General features: G+C 35.4%; 1 protein-coding gene across 8 annotated transcripts in view; it reads left to right on the forward strand.

Moving 5' to 3' along the window:
* Positions 1–21663, forward strand: part of OPHN1 (oligophrenin 1) — a 600363-nt gene that overhangs the window by 323108 nt on the left and 255592 nt on the right. For all 8 annotated transcript variants that reach the window (XR_014136815.1, XM_081793552.1, XM_081793555.1 and 5 more), the window contains 4 exons: positions 12307–12417; positions 15233–15337; positions 17194–17323; positions 19866–19966. Coding sequence is in view for 7 of the 8 variants with exons in the window: in XM_081793552.1 (XP_081649678.1) it covers positions 12307–12417; positions 15233–15337; positions 17194–17323; positions 19866–19966 (447 nt within the window). In the remaining variant the exon portion in view is untranslated. The remainder of the gene's footprint in view (positions 1–12306; positions 12418–15232; positions 15338–17193; positions 17324–19865; positions 19967–21663) is intronic.

The raw sequence follows: 21663 nt of genomic DNA on the forward strand, positions 1-21663 counted from the left end.
ATGAGGTTGCTTATGTTTATGAGTAATTGTTTTATATATCTGGGGGCTCGGGTATTTGGCGCATAGACATTTATAATAGTTAGCTCTTCCTGGTGGATAGACCCTGTGATTATTATATAATGCCCTTCTTCATCTCTTGTTACAGCCTTTAATTTAAAGTCTAGTTTGTCTGATATAAGTATGGCTACTCCAGCTTTCTTTTGGCTTCCAGTAGCATGATAAATAGTTCTCCATCCCCTCACTCTCAATCTAAAGGTGTCCTCAGATCTAAAATGAGTCTCTTGTAGACAGCAAATAGATGGGTCTTGTTTTTTTATCCATTCTGATACCCTATGTCTTTTAGTTGGCGCATTTAATCCATTTACATTCAGTGTTATTATAGAAAGATATGGGTTTAGAGTCATTGTGATGTCTGTATGTTTTATGCTTGTAGTGATGTCTCTGGTACTTTGTCTCACAGGATCCCCCTTAGGATCTCTTGTAGGGCTGGTTTCGTGGTGACAAATTCCTTCAGTTTTTGTTTGTTTGGGAAGACCTTTATCTCTCCTTCTATTCTAAATGACAGACTTGCTGGATAAAGGATTCTCGGCTGCATATTTTTTCTGTTTAGCACACTGTAGATATCGTGCCAAGCCTTTCTGGCCTGCCAAGTTTCAAAGGAGAGATCAGTCACGAGTCTTATAGGTCTCCCTTTATATGTGAGGGCACGTTTATCCCTTGCTGCTTTCAGAATTTTCTCTTTATCCTTGTATTTTGCCAGTTTCACTATGATATGTCGTGCAGAAGATCGATTCAAGTTACGTCTGAAGGGAGTTCTCTGTGCCTCTTGGATTTCAATGCCTTTTTCCTTCCCCAGTTCAGGGAAGTTCTCAGCTATAATTTGTTCAAGTACCCCTTCAGCACCCTTCCCTCTCTCTTCCTCCTCTGGGATACCAATTATGCGTATATTATTTTTTTTTAGTGTATCACTTAGTTCTCTAATTTTCCCCTCATACTCCTGGATTTTTTTATCTCTCTTTCTTTCAGCTTCCTCTTTCTCCATAACTTTATCTTCTAGTTCACCTATTCTCTCCTCTGCCTCTTCAAGCCGAGCCATCGTGGATTCCATTTTGTTTTGCAATTCGTTTAAAGCGTTTTTCAACTCCTCGTGACTGTTCCTTAGTCCCTCGATCTTTGTGGCAAGAGATTCTCTGCTGTCCTGTATACTGTTTTCAAGCCCAGCGATTAATTTTATGACTATTATTCTAAATTCACTTTCTGTTATATTATTTAAATCCTTTTTGATCAGTTCATTAGCTGTTGTTATTTCCTGGAGATTCTTCTGAGGGGAATTCTTCCGTTTGGTCATTTTGGAGAGTCCCTGGCGTGGTGAGGACCTGCAGTGCACTTCCCCTGTGCCTCTTCCGTGGGCCTCTAGTCTGCGCTTGACTCCGGAGACTCCCTTCTGCTAATCCTCTGGCGGTTTTCTGGGTTCTTTAGGCAGGTGTAGGTGGAATCTAAGTGATCGGCAGGACGCGCTGTGAGCCCTGCGTCCTCCTACGTCGCCATCTTCCGGAACCCCCGAGGGTTACTTTTTCTTCACATCATCGCCAACACTTGTTATTTCTTGTCTTTCAAGGTGTGACTTTGGATAACATATTTTTTTTTCTTTCAAAGGAGGAGTGATATGCAATGATTTCCAGAGTCCCTTTCAGTTCTGTTTTTGATTCCAAAATCCACATGAGGATAAAGTTAGACTAGTACTGTATTTGGTAGATCAGGAGCAGATCTTCTCTTTTTTCCCCCCAAGATATTCCAACATTAACTTTTTTTGTATGGGCTTTCAGGGACTTTAGTTCAAATAAATCACTATTCCATGAATGCATACCACATGCCAGGCATTAAGCTGGGTTCAACAGTACTAGAGAGACAATGAGACATACTTCCTGTCCTTCTATAGCTTATAATTGGAATGCTAAAATTCCACACATGTATTCACACATGACACTTAAACAAGTAGCATTTTTTACATACTGTAACATGTATCTGTATGTGGTATCCTTATAGGGGTGGGGAGGTGTTTGGAGAATAAAAAACTTACATTTGGATGTGGAGATTTGCCTTTGTAAAATAATGGGGCCCATTCAATTTGAGGTGGTCATTCAACAAAAAGTGAAGTCTTTGACAGATAGAAATGGAGAAATGGACCTTTCACATGGAGGGCAATGGCCCCAAGAATGGAAAACATGGAGTACGTTTGGGAAATAGTATGACCAGCATTTTCATTACTATTGGAGAGTAGTGAAAGACAAAATATGATCAGGAAAGTTCAGACTATATTATGGAGTGATAGGCTCAGGAGTTTGTCTTGAATTCTATTGGCTCTGGGAAGATTAACAAGACCTTTTGGTTGTATAAGCAATATGAGTGGAATTCTGATTTAGAAATCTTAAACTGTATGAGGTTATAAGATGAATTAGACCTGGGAGGGACTGGAAACAAACAAACAAACAAACAAAAATCAGTTTAGGAAAGTATTACAATGATCTAGAGGAAAAGGTCTAAGTCACAAGGGTGGCCCTGGAGAAGGGAGGAAAGGAATTAACTGATTAAAACTGCTTTTAATGGAAGAATGGTTCTGTGTGTTGGATAATAGATCAAGTAAAAGATAGATTCAAGTATAAAAAGAGATATTCAATTGAATAAGGTCATAGACATGAGCTGTGAAATTTCTTAGAAATCATCTTGTCCAAGGTTATATAGATTGTGGCAAAGCTGATATGTGATTTGGTGAGTGTCCATTACATCATGTAATGTGCTTCAAGGTGATAAATCTATCCTCAGTGGTGGATAGAGTTAGTATTGAAAAAGTGAAGGACTACTTTTCTTCCATAAACTGGAATGAAGTACTATTCTGGGGTCTTCTGTCATTTTTCTTCTGCATACCTTTGTTTTCTTCCTTTTCTATCTATTCTGTTTTGGGTTCCTAGCTAGAAGAGAGTTAACATAAAAGGCCTGAGTCTACTTTGATTAGGAAAATCTGACTATAATATTAACTCTTGGCTGGTATCTGGGAACTAGGCTAGTGGGCAGTTTCTTACACAGATATAAAATTTTTCCTAAATGGTAAGAATGACTCACTGTGCCTAGACTGCCTGTACAAACAATGTGGTTTATGTTGAATGTCTTATTTTCTTCTGGGAGTCTGGAGTCTTGGTATATGCTCAGCAGCCAGTACCTGTGTACAGGCACTAATAAAAACCTAGGGCACTGAGTCTAAAGAGCTTACCTGGTAGACCATATTGCACATGTGTTGTTAACTTGTTGCTGAAGGAATTAACTGTGTCTTTTGTGACTGTACTAAAGGAACACTCTTGGAAGCTTTCACCTAGTTTCTTCTATACTTCATCCCATGTATTTTTCCCTATGCTGATTTTGCTTCATATCCTTCCACTAAAATAAATCTTAGCCATGAGTATGACTATATGCTGGAGTCCTTTGAGTCCTCCTAGTGAATTACCAATTCTCTAGGGGGTTGGGACCCTTGGCACAGTCCAAACTTTGTTCTTTTGGAGACTTACAATGAAAGCTTCTGGAATGTCCTAGTAGTTTGGTTGCTGTATGTAGAGGTCCCTGGTGACTTTACTAAAGAGCAAGGATACAGCCTTTGAACTTCTTCAATTAAAAATAATCTGAAGTTGTATGGAAACCAATTTGACAATAAATTTCATATTTAAAAAATAAATAAACATTAAAAAAATAATATGGGGGACCTTGGGTCACTTTTTTAATATTAAGAGACTTTATTTTTAGAGCAGTTATAGGTTTACAGAAAAGATGAATTATAAGTACGGAGTTCTCATATATCCCTAATTTCCAGCATACAGTTCCCCCTACTATTAACATTTGCATGAATGATGAGCCAATGCATTATACATTCTGGGGGTTTTGACAAATGTGTAATGACATAAATCCACCATTACACTATCATGCAGAAAATATGTCACTGCCCAAAATATGTGTGGGCACCACCCATTCATCCCTCTATCCAGCCACACCCCCCAAACTGCTAGCAACTGTTGATCTTATGGTTTCCATATTTTGCCTATTCCAGAATGTTTTATTGTTGGAATTATACAGCATGTAGCAGTTTCATTTTGGCTTATTTATTTTAGCAATATTCATTTAAGGTTCTTCTGTGTCTATTCATGACTTTATAACTCGCTTATTTTTAGTGCTGAATAATACTCCATTGTGTGTATTTACCACAGTTTATCTTTTCACCTATTGAAGGATATCTTGGCTTCCTCTCAACTTTGTGAATTATTAATAAAGCTTATGTAAATATTTGAATGCAGGTTTTTGTGTACATAACTTTGCAAATAATATTGGTAAATACCAAAAAGCACAATTTCTGGATTGTATGGTAAAAGTATATTTAGTTTCTTACAGTTTTTTATAGAAACTTCCATATTGTCTTTCAAAGTGACTACATTTTTTTATTTCTATCATCAATGAATGAAAGTTCTTATTGCTCTTGTTGCTCTCTTTGTCAGCATTTGGTGTTGTCTGTGTTTTGGATTTTAGCCATTCTAATAGGTATGTAGTGATCTCTCATTGTAATCCTCGTTTCTGTAATGACATATTCTGTTGAACATCTTTTCATATGCATTTTTGCCATCTGTATATCTCTTTTGGTAAGGTACCTGTTCATATATTTTGCCATTTTAATTGGATTATTATCGTTTCATTTTAAGAGCTGTTTGTCTATTTTATTCTTATTTTTTTAAAAGATACCCTACTAGAGGCACCTGGGTGGCTCTGTTGGTTAAGCATCCGACTTCGTCTCAGGTCATGATCTTGCGGTTTGTGAGTTGGAGACCTGTGTCAGGCTCTGTGCTGACAGCTCAGAGCCTGGAGCCTGCTTCGGATTCTGTGTCTCCTTCTGTCTCTGCTGCCTCACCCCCCAACTTGTGCTCTGTCTCTCTCTGTCAATCAAAAATTAATAAATGTAAAAAAAAAGATACCCTACTACTTCTTTGTTTGTTTTATCCCCCCCTCTCCACACCCCTTGGGGTAAAAGATATTTATTTCAACTTTCTAGGTGTAAAAAATAAAATTTTAACTTGGAATTTGTATTGTTTTAAGTTTTTATTTAAGTTCTAGTTAGCTAACATACAGTATAATATTAGTTTCAGGAGTAGAATTTAGTGATTCATCAGTTACATATAACACCCAGTGCTCTTCACAACAAATGTCCTCCTTAATACTCATCACCTATTTAGCCCATCCCCCCACCCACCTCCTCTCCAACAACCCTCAGTTTCTTCTCTATAGTTAAGAGTCTGTTTTATGGTTTGCCTCACTGTCTTTTTCCCCCTATATTCATCTGTTTTGTTTCTTAAATTCCACGTATGCGTGAAATCACATGGTATTTGTCTTTCTCTGACTGACTTATTTCACTTAGCATAATGCCTTCTAGCACCATCCGTGACGTTGCAAATGGCAAGAGATTATTCCTTTTGATAGCTGAGTAATATTCCATTGTATATATACATATACACCACATCTTCTTTATCCATTCATCAGTTGAGGGACACTTAGGCTCTTTTCATAATTTGGCTATTGTTGATAATGCTGCTTGTTTGTCTATTTTAGATACCAGCCCTTTCTCAGATATGTTTTGCAAAGATTTTCTCCCAGTCTATGGATTGTTTTTTCATTCTCTTAACCAAGATTTTCACAGAGAAGAAATTTTTAATTTTTATGAAATCCAATTTATCAGTTTTTTTCTTTTGTGGATTATGCTTTTATGTTATATCCAAAAAGTTATCACCAAGTCAAAGGTCACCTGAATTTTCTCTTATATTATCTTCTAAGAGTTTTAGGGCCTTGATTTTTACATTTAGCTCTATGATATATTTGGGATTAATTGTTGGGAAAAGTTTAAGTTCTGTCTCTAGATTAATTTTTTGCACGATGATGTGCAGTTGCTTAAGCACCATTTGTTGAAAAGACTATCTTTGCTATATTATTTAAATTTATCTATTTTTAATTGAAAGTATAAAGTATGTATATACACAAAATAAAAACTTCAAACACTATAAAAAGGTATAGAAAATATTAAATCCTTATCATTCAAGATTCCCGTTCCTTTCTTTCTCTTCCTTGGAGGCAGTTCCCATTACTAATAGCTTGTGAAACTTTCCAGAAGTCTAGAAGGCTAATATACACAGTGTGCTTATCTTACTCTTTTTAACCTAAGAATATACCTTGAATATTGGTTCGTAGCACACATACTGAATTTTTTCCCCCACAGTTGTGTTGTATTTCATTTTATTAACTTCCATAGATATTTAAACAGTCCCTTTTTTTTCATTACTTCATAAGCCATTTCTGGTCCAATGAGAATCTCTGCAGGTAAACAACCTGAGTCATAGCCCTGGCTAGATAAATTCCCAACCAGTTTTTGTTTTAATTTTTAAATGCTTATTTATTTTTGAAAAAGAGACAGAGTGCGAGCAGCAGAGGGGCAGAGAGAGAGGGAGACACAGAATCCGAAACAGGCTCCAGGCTCTGAGCTGTTAGCACAGAGCCTGCTGCGGGTCTCGAACTTGTGAACCACGAGATCATGACCTGAGTTCTGAGTTGTAGTCGGACACTCAACCAACTGAGCCACCCAGGCGCCCCCCAACCAGTTTCTATAAAGACTTTACCTTAAGAAGTATTGGGGGGATGAAGTAGATGCTCAGAATCTAGGGCTGGTGTCAGAAACAATGAAGGAAGATTATGATCCTGATTTTCTTACATAATATCTACATTGACCTCTGGATCATTGAGGCAAAAATAAAGGTGACCCTTTAAAAAGATGTTTCAAGAGTAGGTCCTTCGAATACAAGAAATATGGTACTAGAAAACAATATCTGTTTTGTGTTATTTTCTGGGATAAGATTGGTGAGCTATCTGCTAATACTGTTCATGGGAGCAGTAATTTTTAAATTGCAGGTTGCCACTCATTTAGTAGGTCATGATATCAATTTAGTGATTCATGCCCTACATTTTGTAAAATGAAAGAATAAAAAGGAAAAATCTTAGTGCATCATCTGTAGTGTTTTATTAAACTTGACAATAGTCTTTGTTTTTACTATAGTGAGTCAGAACAGTATCTTAAATCATGTCCTAGTATATGCCTACTTATCTTTGCTTTATTGTATTGCCTTTGCTCCTGTGTCAGAGATTAATTGACTATATTTATGTGTAAATATAATTTTCACGCTTTCTATTCTGTTCCATTGATCTATTTGTCTGTTCTTTCACCAGTACCACATTGTTTTGATTATGATAACTTTATGGGAATTTTGAAATCAGATAGTGTAAATACTTCAATTGGTTCTTCTCTCCCAATATTGTGTTGGCTTTTCTTGCCTTTTTCCCTGTCTAAATAAACTTTAGAGTCACTTTGTTGATATCCAGAAAATAGCTTGCATTAATTTTGAATTGGATAACACTGAAGCTATGGATCAAGTTGTGAAGAACTGATATCTTGATAATATTTTCTATCCATCTACATGTAATATTTCTCCATAAATTTAGATCTTTGATTTACTTTACTGGTTTTATAATTTTCATCATATAGATCTTATAAATTTTTTATTTATGACTAAGCATTTCAAATTTTCTTCTAATACAAATACTTCAGTTTTTTTATGTTTATTTAATTTTGAGAGAGAGACAGACAGAGTGCAAGCAGGGGAGGGGCAGACAGAGAGGGAAACAGAATCTGAAGCAAGCTCCAGTCTCTGAGCTGTCAGCACAGAGCCCGTTGTGGGGATTGAACCCACGAACTATGAGATCATATTCTGAACTGAAGGCAGACACTTAACCGACTGGCCACCCAGGCACCTGTATAGTTTGGTGTTTTTAATTTACAATTTCAATGTCCACTGTTAGCATGTAAGAAAACAATTGATTTTTTATATCAACTTTGTATCCTGCAGTTGTGCTATCTAGTTACTTATTACTCCCAACAGATTTTTGTTGACTTTTGGGGGGAATTCCTATACACACAATTGTGTCATGTGTGGAAAAAAAAGATAGTGTTATTTCTTCCTTTCCAATCTATACACTTTTTATCTCCTTTCCTTGTCTTATTGCATTTGCTTAGAATTCCACTATGATTTGAATATGAATTGTTCCTGGTGTTAGAGGGAATATATCTAGTTTCTCAAAATTAAACACGGTGTTAGCTGTAGGTTTTTTACAGATAGTCTTTATCAAGTTGATGAAGTGCCCTTATAATTATAGCTTGTTGAAAGTTTTTCTCAAAGGATGTGTGTTGGATTTTGTCAAATATTTTTTTCTATATCTGTTGGTATTGTCATTTAATATTTATTCTTTAGGTGTTGATGTGATGAATTATATCAACTGATTTTTGAATGTTGCACCAGCCTTGCATACATGAAATAAATCACATGCAGTCCTGGTGTATATTTTTTATACCCTGGTGGATTTGATTTGCTAATATTTTATTGAGAATTTTTATATATATGTTTATTGGAGATACTAGTTTGTACTTTTCCTTTATTGTAATGTCTTTGTCTGGTTTTAGTATCAGGGTAATGCTGGCCTCAGAGAATGAGTTAGGAAATATTCCCTCTGCCTCTGTTTTCTGGATGAGAGTGTAAAAATTTGGTATCATTTCTTCCTTAAAATATCTAGTAAAATTCACCAGTGAACCCATTTAGTGCATTCTTTTTTGGAAGGATTTTAATTATTGATTCAATTCCTTTAATAAATATAAATCTATTCAGATTGTGTATTTCATCCTGTGTGAGTATTGGAAGCTTGTGTCTTTCAAGGAATTAGTTGATTTAGGTTATCAAAATTTAAGGCATGGAGTTATTAATACTCCTTTGTTATCCTTTTAATATCCATGAGATCAATAGTGATGACTCTGCTTTCATTTCTGACATTTTTTTTTATTCTTTAAGGCTATTTACTATTTATTTTTAACAGAGAAGGAAACAGAAAGAGCGTGAGTGGGGGCGAGGCAGAGAGAGAACTAGAGAGGGTCAAAGCAGGCTCCGTGCTATCAGCACTGAGTCTGACATGGGGCTCAATCTGACAAACCATGAGATCATGACCTGTGACAAAATCAAGAGTTGGATCCTTAACTGATTAAGACATATGGGCGCTTCTCATTTCTGGCATTTTAAATGTATGTGTTTTCTTTTTCTTTCTTAATCTGGCTATAGTCTTATCTATTTTCTTGATGTTTTAAATTAACCAGATTTTGATTTTGTTGATTTTCTTTGTTTATTTCCTATTGTTAATATTATTGGTTTCCTTAAAAATTGTTATTATTTCTTTTCTTCTGCTTATTCTGGTTTTAATTTGCTCTTATTTTTCTAAGGTGGGAGCTTAAATTATTGATTTTAGATTTATTTTATTCTAATATATGGTTTTAATGCTATAAACATTCCTGTAAGCATTGCCTTCACTTCATCCACAAATACTAAGTTATATTTTCATTTTTGTTTAGTCTAAAATACTTTTTAATTTCTCATAAGAATTCTTCTTTGACCCATGTGTCATTTAGAAATGTGCTGTTTAATCTCTAAGTATTTTGGCAGGTTCCAGCTATTTTTTGTTATTGATTTCTAGTGTAATTTATTTGTGGTCTGAGAGCATACTTTTCATCATTCCTGTTCTTGTAAATTTATTCCAGTATATTGTATGTCCCAGGACGTGGTTGATCATGGTGATCTGAGTGAGCTTGAATATAAGGTGTATTCTGCTGTTGTTGGATGAAATGTTCTACAGATGTTAATTAGATCCAGTTGGTTGATGGTGCTGTTCAATTCGATTATGTCTTTACTGATTTTCTGCCTCAATTACTGACAGGAAGGTTGAAATTTCCAACTCTAATTGTGGGTTCACCTATTTCTCCTTGGTGTTCTATCAGTTTTTGGCCTCCCATGTTTTGATGTCCTATTACACAATAAGGGTGGTTATATCTTCTTAGAGAATTTACCATTATCATTATGTTATGCTTCTTTTTCCCTGACAGGTTTTGTTGCTCTGAAGTCTCCTTTTTCTGAAATTAATATAGCTATTCCAGCTTTCTTTTGATTCTTGTTGGCATGGAATTTTTTTCTCCATACCTTTACTTTTAGTCTATGTCTTTTATATTTCAAGTGATATGTTATACATAGCATATAGTTGGCTCTTATTTTTCATGCACTCTCAACAGTCTCTACATTTTAATTGGTGTGCTTAGGCCATTGACCTTTGAAGTGATTGATATAGTTGGATAAATATCTACCATGTTTGTTACTGTTGGCTACCCTTTGCTTATTTTTGTCTTAATTTTTTATCTGCCTTCTCTTTTTTTAACTTAAAATTGTATGATTCCCTTTTATGTCCTCTTCTAGCATATATGATTTATACTTTTTAAAACTTTTTTAGTGGTTACTCTGGTTTCCCATACACATTTACAATTAATCCATTTATGCTTTCATATAACATTATGCTTCTTCATGTGTGGTACAGGAACCTTATAACAGAATATTTCCTGTTGCTCCCTTCAGTCACTTATAATATTATTGTCATTCATTCCACTATTTGATAATCTATATTCACCAAATACGTTGTTACAATTATTATCTTGGACAAACTCTTATCTGTAAGATTAGTTAAAAATAAGAAAAAATGTGATTTTATTTTACCTTCATTTATTCCTTCTCTAGTACTCTTCTTTTCTTTCTTTTGGTACACCTTTCTCATTTATATAGTTTTCCTTCTGTCTGAAGAACTCCTTGTAATATTTATTCAGTCACAAGTTTACCTCAAACATTCCTTAAATTTTTATTTGAGAAAATCTTTAATTTTTCTTCACTTTTGAAAAATAACTACTGGATGCAGAATTATAAATTTGTGATTTTATTCCAGTACCTTAAACATCTCACTCCACTCTCTTCTTTTTGCATGGTTTCTTAAGAGAAATCTTATTCTTGCTCCTCTTTAGATAAGGTAGGTTTTCTCCTGCTTCTCTCAAGATTTTCTCTGTGCCTTTGACTTTGTGCAATTTGAATATGATATGCCTACATGTAATTTTTTTGTATTTATACTATTGTTCTCTAAGCTTTCTCAATCTTTTGTTTCTTATCTGTCTAATTTTGGAAAAAAATTAGTCATCACTTTAAATATTTCTTATGTTCCTCTTTTTCTTCTCCTTTGAGAAAGCCTAGTATGCATATCTTCCATTTTTATAATTGTCCAACACCTCTTAAATACACTACTCCATCTTTTTCATTCTTTTTTTCTTTTTGCATTTCAGTTTTTGAAGTTTCTATTGACATATCTTCAAGTTAATTGATCCTTTCCTTAGCCGTGTTCAGTCTGTTGATAAGCCCATTAAGGGCATTCTTCATTTCTGCTAATGTTTTTTTATTTCTAGCATTTCCTTTTGATTATTTCCCTTACCTTTCATATCTCCACTTGTATTACTCATCTGTTCTTGTGTATTGTCCTCCTTTTCCATTAGAGCCCTCACTATAATTTCTTGTCTAGTAATTCCACCATCCAGTATCTCTGCCTTATCTGTTTGGTTTTTATGTTTGTTTTTTATCTTCAAACTGGTTGTTGTTGTCTTTTCCCCTTTTGTATGACTTGTAATATTTTGTTGAAAGCCAGATGTAATGTTCTGGGTAAAAGGAACTGAAGTAAATAGGTCTTTAGCATGAGGCTTTATGTTTATATAGATAGGAGTTAGGCTGTACTTAGTTTGCTGTTAGACTATGTTTGGTTTATTCTAGATATTGTTCTCAGAGGCCAAAATTTCCTGTGGTATTTTTGTTTCTGTCTTCCCTGTTGTCTTTGGATTTCCTTATAGAGTTGTTCTTAAATAACTGATAGTCTGATACCGGCTATAGCAACGGGTTTCTGCTTCGGGGCTTTTGCTCTTGTAAGCTCTGATTCTCCATTTTCACCTGTCTATCCAATATTTGAGGCAGCTCTTTTCCCTCTGATTTCAATTCTCTGTTGTTTCTAAGAGAAGTTGTGATTTTCAACTTGTTCAGCATTGTTTTTTTGTGAGGATGGTTATGATAACTTGCAGGCTTTTTAATTGTTCGACCAGAAACCAGAAGTTTCCCATTGATCGCTTTTTATTTCTTGGCTTATAGTTCCTATCTGTAAAATAAAGGAGTAAGATCACTACTTGGTGGCTAAATTATTTCCTAGCTCTAGCATTCTGTTGAGTGCATAAGCAGTGACTTATGTGAATGATTATGCTGTTATGTGACTTTTGCTGCTCTTCTTCTACAGGCAGACCTCCAGGTGGACAAAGAGAGGCATAATTTCTTTGAGTCCTCCCTTGATTATGTTTATCAAATCCAGGAAGTTCAGGAGTCCAAGAAGTTCAATATTGTGGAGCCAGTAAGTTCTATCTGTTGATGAATAGTGTAAAAATATTTACCAAATTCCTGGTAAATGCAGAGAACTTTGATCATAAAATTGAAATCTCAAAGATGGTGAAGGATATTTAATGCTTAATAATGAATGTCAAGAAAATAGACACACCAGCTTGTGTTGTTCTTGCTTTCTTACTAACATTTTCTTTTCCTTACCACCCCTTCTTGCCTTTCTTTTCTTTCCCATTTTCTTTTTTTTTTTTTAATGTTCATGTATTTATTTTGAGAGAGAGACAGAGAAAGAGAGGGAGAAGGAGAGAATCCCGAGCAGGCTCCATGCTGTCGGCATAGACCCAATGTGGGGCTTGATCCCACAAACCAGGAGATCATGTCCAGAGCTGAAACCAAGAGTCGGACACCCAACCGACTGAGCCACCCAAGCGTCCCTTCTTTCCCATTTTGTCTCCCTAGCTATGAATTTCCTTTCTTTCTCTTTCTTTGCTTCCTCTTTCCTTCTCTCCCTCCTTTGATTTCTCTGTCACCCTTCATTTTATCTTGCTCTCCTCCCTTCCTTGCTCTCATGCTTTCATAAAGCTTCTAAAGGGCCTATCACACACCAGTCAATGTGCTACAAGCTCATGTCCCTTGCACTTAATGACTTCCTATTGTACTGTTTTTACTTCTGTACTGTTTTTACTTCTATCTTCTTTATTTTTTTCTACTTACATCTCTTTGAGCATAAAAGTGATGTGCTTTGATTTGACAACTATGTGGAATTTTAACAACTTTTATTTTCTAGCATAAAAAATGTACTTTTATTGCAGAAAAGCTAAAAATAACTATAGGAAAAATAAAACAAAAATAATAAATTTCCAAAACAGAGGTAATCACTGTTAATATTGTGGCATTTTCCTTCTAAGTTTTCTGTGTATCTACAGTATTTCTTTCTCTATTTATGTATGCCTTTGTACTTATAGATATGTGGGTGTGTGTGTACACATGTGTGAACATGTGTTTACATGTATATGTTTTGCACATGAACATGTATATTTATGTACACGTGTATCTGTGCTCACATTTGTATATATCTGTATATATATGTATGCAATCAAGTGTGTATTCATTTATACAAAAAATTAATTGAACTTCTATGACTGGCACTGTGCTAAACACTGGGTATTCTATAATTAATAAGATGGACTCTGTTTCTCTCTTTATAAGGACTACATTCGTATTGGGTAGACAGAAGGGAAACAAGGATACAGATAAATAAAATTAATTGTAAGTTGTGATAATGGCTAAAACAATAACAAGAATGGGCAGCTACTTTAGAGTAGATGGTCAAGGAAGATCTCTGAAAGTATCATTTACGGTAAGATCTAAAGAAAGAGAGGGTGAGGCCACATGGATAATGGAGAAATAATACTCCAGACACAGAAAAACACATGTGCACAGTCCTTAAGTTAGGAAAGAATGGTGTGCTTGAAGAATGAAAAGATTAGTGCCTCTAGATACTGGCAATAGAAAAAGAGAGGGGCAGGAAGTAATTAATGTATGATAGGAAGGCACAGGACCTGTAAGCATGGTAAAAAGTTTGGATATTAGTCTAAGTGTAGTGGAAAACCACTGATAAGTGTTAAACAGAATATGACATGAGCTGATTTTGTTGTGTGGAGAATGGCTTAAAAAAGACCAACAGTGAAAGTGAGGAAACCAGTTAGAAGGCTACTACAGTGGTCTAGGCAAGAAAAGATGTTGGTTTCGGTTAGGGTGGTGGAAATTCAAAAAGAAAAGAATGGCTGGATTAGACCTATGTTTTGGAGATAAAACCGACACAATTTGGATTCAGATGTGAGTGGAAGAGAAATCAGGGATGATTCTTTCTGGCTTGACTGAGTGGGTAGTAGTGTCATTTCCTGAGATGAGAAAGCTTGGGAGAGAAACAGAAAGATTATGTATATGACAATGTATGTGGTATACACACCCATATACGTTTATACACACACACATGCACATATATATGCAGCACATACGTGTGTATATGTACATAGTTTTTATATGTATTTATGTATATATACATATATATAGTTTGTTTTTGTATTTATGCATATATGCATGTCTATATGCATATGGTGTTATCTGTGTGCATATTTATATGCACCTACCTGTTTATTTTCTAAAAAGAATAGAACAATTATTACTACTTCTTATTACACTTTACTATTGGCAGAATTGAGTATTATTTTTTAAAGGTTTGTTTTTGATAGCTGAAATCATATTTTCTTTGTTTTTATTTATGTGTATTTGATTATTGAGGTTGAATATTTTTCACATTAAAAATGTTTGATTGATAATTTGTATGTCTTGTTCTGAACCCCCCCTGAAACATTTCTAACTCAAAAATGGGTTCACACTCTGTGAATATTTTAGCATTATGACAGTCTTCATTAAGGTACAGAATCTTACTTTATTCATTTATTCACTTATCTGTTTATTCAACAAATATTAATTGAGCACCTACTCGGTGACAATTCTGAAGATATAAAGAGAAAAGACACAGTCTATTCCCATACTATCCAAATTATGAATGGTTTTATATGCTATCTGAAAAGGATCTGAATGAACAAATTTGTTGGTAGTTCTTATTTTCTGGAACTAATTCCAGTGTAAATGTTTAACCTAATAAGAGAATGGCTTTATGTACACCTGTTTTTGTTTTCATGATTACTTTTAACACTATACCGTGTAACGCTATGGAATTTATTTTCCGTGTTTCTTTTTCCTTTATTTGATAATGAGAAGATGCTGGTGATAAAGTTATTTTTACATGTTTTCCCTAGGTCTTGGCCTTTCTTCATAGCCTCTTCATTTCCAACAGCTTGACTGTAGAGCTCACACAGGATTTTCTCCCATACAAACAGCAGCTCCAGCTCAGTTTGCAGAATGTGAGTTTGCATGTGGGTTTCTTCACCTGTCCCCACATTCCAGTTGGATTTTAGCCTCAATAACTTTAACCTTGAAATCCCAGTTTATTGCAGTCTAGCCAATTTGTCAGGACATATTGGTATGGGTCACAAATATTTTTGTGCGCTAGACTGTTCTTGCTCTTTCAGTTTCAACTCTCCGCAGTCTTTGAGGCTTATTGTTGCTCAAACCTACCCCTCCACCCACTAATACTTCTATCTATCCAATATTTATTAAATGTTGCTAATTTACCACATCTCTTCCAGATCAGAAACCAGCTATGGGCTTGTTTAAGCACAGGTCTTATGCTACTTCCGTGTTGGTCTAGACACTTAAGAGTTTTATGACCACAAATGTCCATTTTCCCCTCTCTTCCTTTTCTCATTAAATACTAGAGTTAAATAAATTATATCTAAAGGTTTTATTCACCTTCTTTCAAATGCTAGTTCTTATAGATGGCATAGGCACAGTCTTCCCATCTTTGTAACATATATATTTTTTCTCATTCATTTATTTAACTACATTTAATGAATACTTATGTATATAATATATACTTTGTGCCAGACATTTTACAAGACACTGGACATACCATAATAATGCATGTTAGTTTTTCTTTCCTCAGGGTACATGCAGTTTCTTGCATGAAGGAGACATAAACACTGGAACACATCATAATTCCTTGTGATAAGTGTTTCAATAGTGTTACGACCAAAATTTTTAAAGCAGCACAGAAAGTAGAACATTGACTGCCTGGTGCAGTTAGAGAAGGCATCACTGAGATAGTGATTTTGGACTAGTTGTTACATTGCATAAAATTTACAGAGTATTTTTATATGAAATAGGTTGGTAAGTTGTAGTGGACATAAACTTCACTTGGTTGTTTAGGAGGATCTTGACTTAGAGTAGTTTTTTAAAATTTTTTGCTGGGTACTCACCTTCACCAGAATGTGAGAGCCCATGTCTTTGGATTTATAAAATATCCCTATAACCAGGTTAATCATTTGAATCTTCCTCAAAAAAGAAATTGAGAAGTATGAATTTAATAAAACCCCTTGTATCTATGTATATGATGAATTCATTCACAGGATGATCAGTAGAGTAGGCCCAAAAAGATAGGGCAGCCCAGATCACCATTTTGACTGACATAACAATCTTGAGGCTAGATGCTAAGGACCTATCTCTAGTGATTTTCTTACCCATATTTCAAACAGTGTTTTGCTATTGTGTTTAGTTGTGTAGTTGTACATATATTATTTCTTACCATTAGCTTTTTTTTTCATGAATATGAAAACATAACTTTTCAGTTGATCTATCTTCAAAGAGTACATTGTCATGTATTTTATCCTAATGGCTAGAATTTGATTCAGAGTCAAATAGGCAGTAACTTTACTTGAGGCAAAACGTAAAAGTTGCCATGATAATATTATCTTTGGGAACCTTCTTTATAGTCTCCCTTCTTGTAAAGTGAAAGTCAGTCTGGTGCTCAGAATTCTAAGAGCCCTTGTTTATTGGAGCCTTATGTCATTCCCATTAGAAAATAAAAGTCTCCCACATGTGTTTTATTGTTATATTATTTATGTTTCTGTTTCCCTTTTAGTCTTTAGTACTGTTACACTCCATAAAATTGTTTTCTCGTCACTATGCCGTTCAACATTTGTTTTCTGCTGTGTTGTAGCATATAATGAAAACCAAGAAAACTCTGCACTGGATCTCTGACCAATAAATGCTTTTTAATAAGGTGATAATGGTGATAATGATAATGGTGATAATGGTGATATCATAATATCATATCATAATGGTGATAATGATAATAATTATGATGATAATGTCTTAACAGACAAGAAATCATTTCTCCAGTACTCGGGAAGAGATGGAAGAACTTAAGAAAAGGATGAAAGAAGCTCCCCAGACATGCAAACTTCCAGGACAGCCAACCATTGAAGGCTATCTCTATACACAAGAGAAATGTGTGTGGGAATATAGGGATCCCCATTGGGTTTCAGTAGACTGTCACCTACTTGCCACTCTCCAAACTCCAGGAACCTATATTGTTCACAGACCCCTGACAGCTACACCTCTTTGGAGAATAGTCTGGACATAGTGGATTAAAAAAAAAAATGAAGGGGAAGTTGGAGGGGGAGGTTAGGAATTTGTCTTACAAAGGGTCTGGTATGATAAGATTTAAGGTTTTTCTCTGTGATTCAAAATGGGGATTGTTAATTGTTTAATCCTTCTGATGGCTCTGATGGGGGGGGAAAAGTGGTAAGGGAAAAGAGGCAGAAAAATAATATTTATTACACCTGCTATGTGCCAGGCAGGCATGGTGCTAAGTACTTTAAATACACTATTTCATTTGATCATTAAAACCACTTATCATACCCATTTTACTTGAGGCCACTGAGGTTTAGAGAGATCACTAGTTGAAAGTCACCCAACTATCAAGTAACAGTCCTAAGAGTAAACTCCATTCTGTGAAATGCCAAAACCTATGCTCGTATCACTATACTCTATACTTCTCACTGCCTTAGAAGCACATGGTTGCTCTTAAAGCACTAAACAACAACCATTGTGATTTCAATGGGATGACAGTTGTTCATTGCTGACCAAGGAAAATGAGTTAACTTATCCACTTACTGAATATTGCAGAAGATTCAAGCCTTCCTACCTCCTAAATAACATTATGAAAACCTGCATATGCTGTTTGCTTTTCCTTATGAACTATGACCCAGTGCTCCCAAAGCCTGTGATTTCAGCCCTGCCCATAATTATTTTACCTGAGAAGTAAGAAGAAGAAGCTACTCAGATGTTACCAGTGGCAAAAAACTACTGCAATTCACAAAACATGGCATTTAAGCATTGATATTATCATGCTTTTCCTCTCTTTGAGAAATTAACTTTTGATATTTTTCAAAGATGTGTTCTTCCACTTTTCAGATGTATCCCTTCAACTCTATATTGCAGTATTTCTCAATCTCAGTGCTATTGACATTTTGGGCTGGGTAATTCTTTGTTTTGTCGGGGAGGGGGGGTGGATCATATACATTTTAGGGTGTTTAGCAGCATCTATGCCCTGTCCTCACTTTATTCTAATAGCACTCCCTAGGTACTACAACCTAAAATGTCTCCAGACGTTGCCAAATGTCCCTTGGGAGGCAAAATTTCCCTTGGTTGAGAACTACTGCTATATTATAAAAGAGGTGGAAATAATGAGTTTGCAATCTTGGCTATAATATCAACTAGCTCCAGTTTTCTAATTTGTCAAATGGATATGATATTGCTACTCAGTTGAATATTTATTGAGCATCCTTTTTTTCCAGACAATGTGCAGTGCACTGGGGGATTTTAAAAACTGAATCAATCTTGATTTTTGCCTTCAAGTTCACAGTCTGAGGAGGAAAATAGACAACTATGTCAAGAATTATAAGGAAATGTGCTGAGCATTGCATTTGGGGCATATATCTAAGGGCTTCACTGAGGAAGTAATGTTTGAATTAGAACTCGAATTATGAGTGGGAGTTTGATAGGCAAAAAAAGGGGGAAGAAATTTCCATGTATATACCATTGCATGTTACTCAGGCACAGAGGTATGTGAGGATGTAATCTATTTTCAGGTTCTTGGTTTGCCAAGAATAACCCTGGTTTATACCTGTAATCCTTTTGTAATTATTAATGGTGACCCATTCAGTCTTAAATATGTCTTGAAAATTTGGACTAAAAATACATGACCAACTCTTTGTTTGATAACTGAAAGTAATTCAATGAGACAGGACCATAGAGGGTGGCAAAAGACAAAGTAGGAAAGGTAAATATCACATTATGAAGGATTTTGTGGGCCAACCTGAGTTTAAAGATGGTGGAAAAGCCATGCATGATTTATAAGAGAAATGATATACAGATATGTGTTTTAAGAATACTCCTTTAGCTAAAGAGTGGAGAATGCACTAGAAAAGAGTGATCAGAGATAGGGGAAATCAGAGAGAAGACCACTGACATGGTTAATTGTGGAGAAATAGTGAATTTTTGTTTTGTCTGAAATACTTAATAAAACATTAAGAGTAATTCAGCAATAGTGTCCTGAACTAATTCAGGTCTAAAAGGGATGGAGAGGATGAAGCAGCTGGAAGAGAGACATGTAAGGAATAGAATGGACAGAACCCAACCACCAGTCAAATGGCAGGTTACAGGGAAAGACGAGCAGAAGATTACAGTTGTATCCAACTCATACAGTAATAGGATAAGTAGTAGAAGCATTCATAGGGGATATGGCAAGGAGAGTGATTTGGAGCAAGCTAGAGCCAATGTGGAAAGTAGTTGATGAGTTTTAGGATCTCCATACGTTCTGTGTGTTGATGGCACTGCAGGGCTGCTGGAGTTCAGGGGAGGGTTAGGGCTGGATCTGAAACACTATGACTATGAAGAGCAGACTGTAGACCCTTCCCATCTTAGGAGTGTATTGACCATACTGCCTAAAAATATATTCTGCCAGCTCACTTTTGCCTATCATTGTAGGGGCTTTGGGAATATCCTGGGTCAAATATTACTGCCAGTATGAGAAAGAGACCAAAACGCTCACCATGACACCTATGGAGCAGAAGCCAGGTGCTAAGCAGGTCAGTTCTTTTGTGTGCCATATTTTTTGAAATGCATCTGTGCCTGCATCTCAGAAAAGAGTATACCTTGACTTAGTGCCAAAGAATCAAGTTCATCACTGTCATGTGAATCATGACTCTGTGTATTCTTCTTGGCCTAAGATTGAATTGGACCAGATACTACTCAGTTGAGTAAAATGATATCTATTATGTCAAGCCTTCTGAAAGTGCCTATACTCTTTAAGATCATTTATTAAATTATTAAAAGTGCCTGTCACATTGTACAAGAAAATTTGCAAGGATATGGATGAATTGGAGGAGGATAGTATTACTTGCTTTTAATAAGTTTCTACTGTAGTATTCCTTTAAATAGCAAGTGTTTAAAATATCATTTTCCAAAATTGCTTTTTTAGATAAATATGTCTGTTTCCTAAAGTTGGAATAATGGAATAAACTATACCCCATATTCTATGTAATGTTCAGATATATTTAAGCAGTCGATGCCTCTTCTTCTGTCCTCCAAACCTTCCCCTATTCCCTAAAATGTCAAGATGAGTTTAACATACTGAGAAGATATTTACCTACCAGAAGAACTTAATCTTATATATTACATACTATACTGTATAATATAATATAAAATATAATATAATATAATATAATATAATGACCACACAGCCAAAAATTTTTATTCTGTCATCTCACTTTTGCCTGTATTTGTAGAGGCTTTGGAAATACACACACACACACACACACACACACACACTCACTCAAGGGTTTATTAAGATAAAAGCTGATAGACAAACGTTTCATACTCTAAAAGTAGTTTAATGTGTCCTTTAAACTGCCTCCCAAACTGGGTGTTAATGCATGGGTTTTTAAGGATTTCTGTTCTTTACAAATTGTTTAAAAAATGAAACAAGGTCCATTTACTAATGCTGGACCTTGGTGGTATAAGTAGACGCAATTGAGGTAGGCAGAAATTTGGAGAAAAAATGGGCCAATTTTTCTCCACTGCTGCTGGTTTCCATGGAAGATCTCTCTTGTGTTACTTGTCCACAGAAAATTAGAGAGGTCTGAGATTTGGTGGCAGGCTCTTGAAAACTGCTTTTTTGTGTCTTTAACCAAAAATTTTGTTCTCTGTTTTGGATGTGTATTGGAGATGAAAATCACCTCTAATGAAGTGTACTAAATGGGATTTCCAGAACCCTCATCCAATGCTTCTGTGTAGGCCAGTTACTCATTCATGATTCCAAAACTCTCCTTAGTTTCCAGTCTGCCAAGGCACCTTTCAGTATGGTTTCAATAAATTTATCTGGTGCACTATCACAGAATTTGTTCCATTTCTGTCAGAATGCAGCTGATGTATCTGACTGGCTAGTACTTATAAGAAGCATTGTCCTGTGGTCTCTTCCTTTTCTTTTTCTACACACATTACTTTCCAGATCCCAGCCTTTAACGTTACTCTCTTAGACAGTAAGCTCATTTAGGCCTTTTCTCTCTTGCTCAGGCACATACTGGAAAGCTCAAGACAGAAGCAGTAGATGCCACTTTCATATCCTCCTAGCAGATGAGTGCAAGCTCTCATTTTAGTTCTTTTTTCCTCGTCCCATTTCATTAAGAGGCTGCTTGCAAAACTTGCAGTAGTGTTAGCCTAAGCAGTTTTAATATGGGATTCCTTACGGAGTGGGAAGAGGAATTGGGTTCTCTATTTAGAAGGA

Source organism: Panthera onca, chromosome X (assembly GCF_046562875.1).
Source record: "Panthera onca isolate mPanOnc1 chromosome X, mPanOnc1 haplotype 2, whole genome shotgun sequence".
In the NCBI taxonomy this organism is placed as follows: Eukaryota; Metazoa; Chordata; class Mammalia; order Carnivora; family Felidae; genus Panthera; species Panthera onca.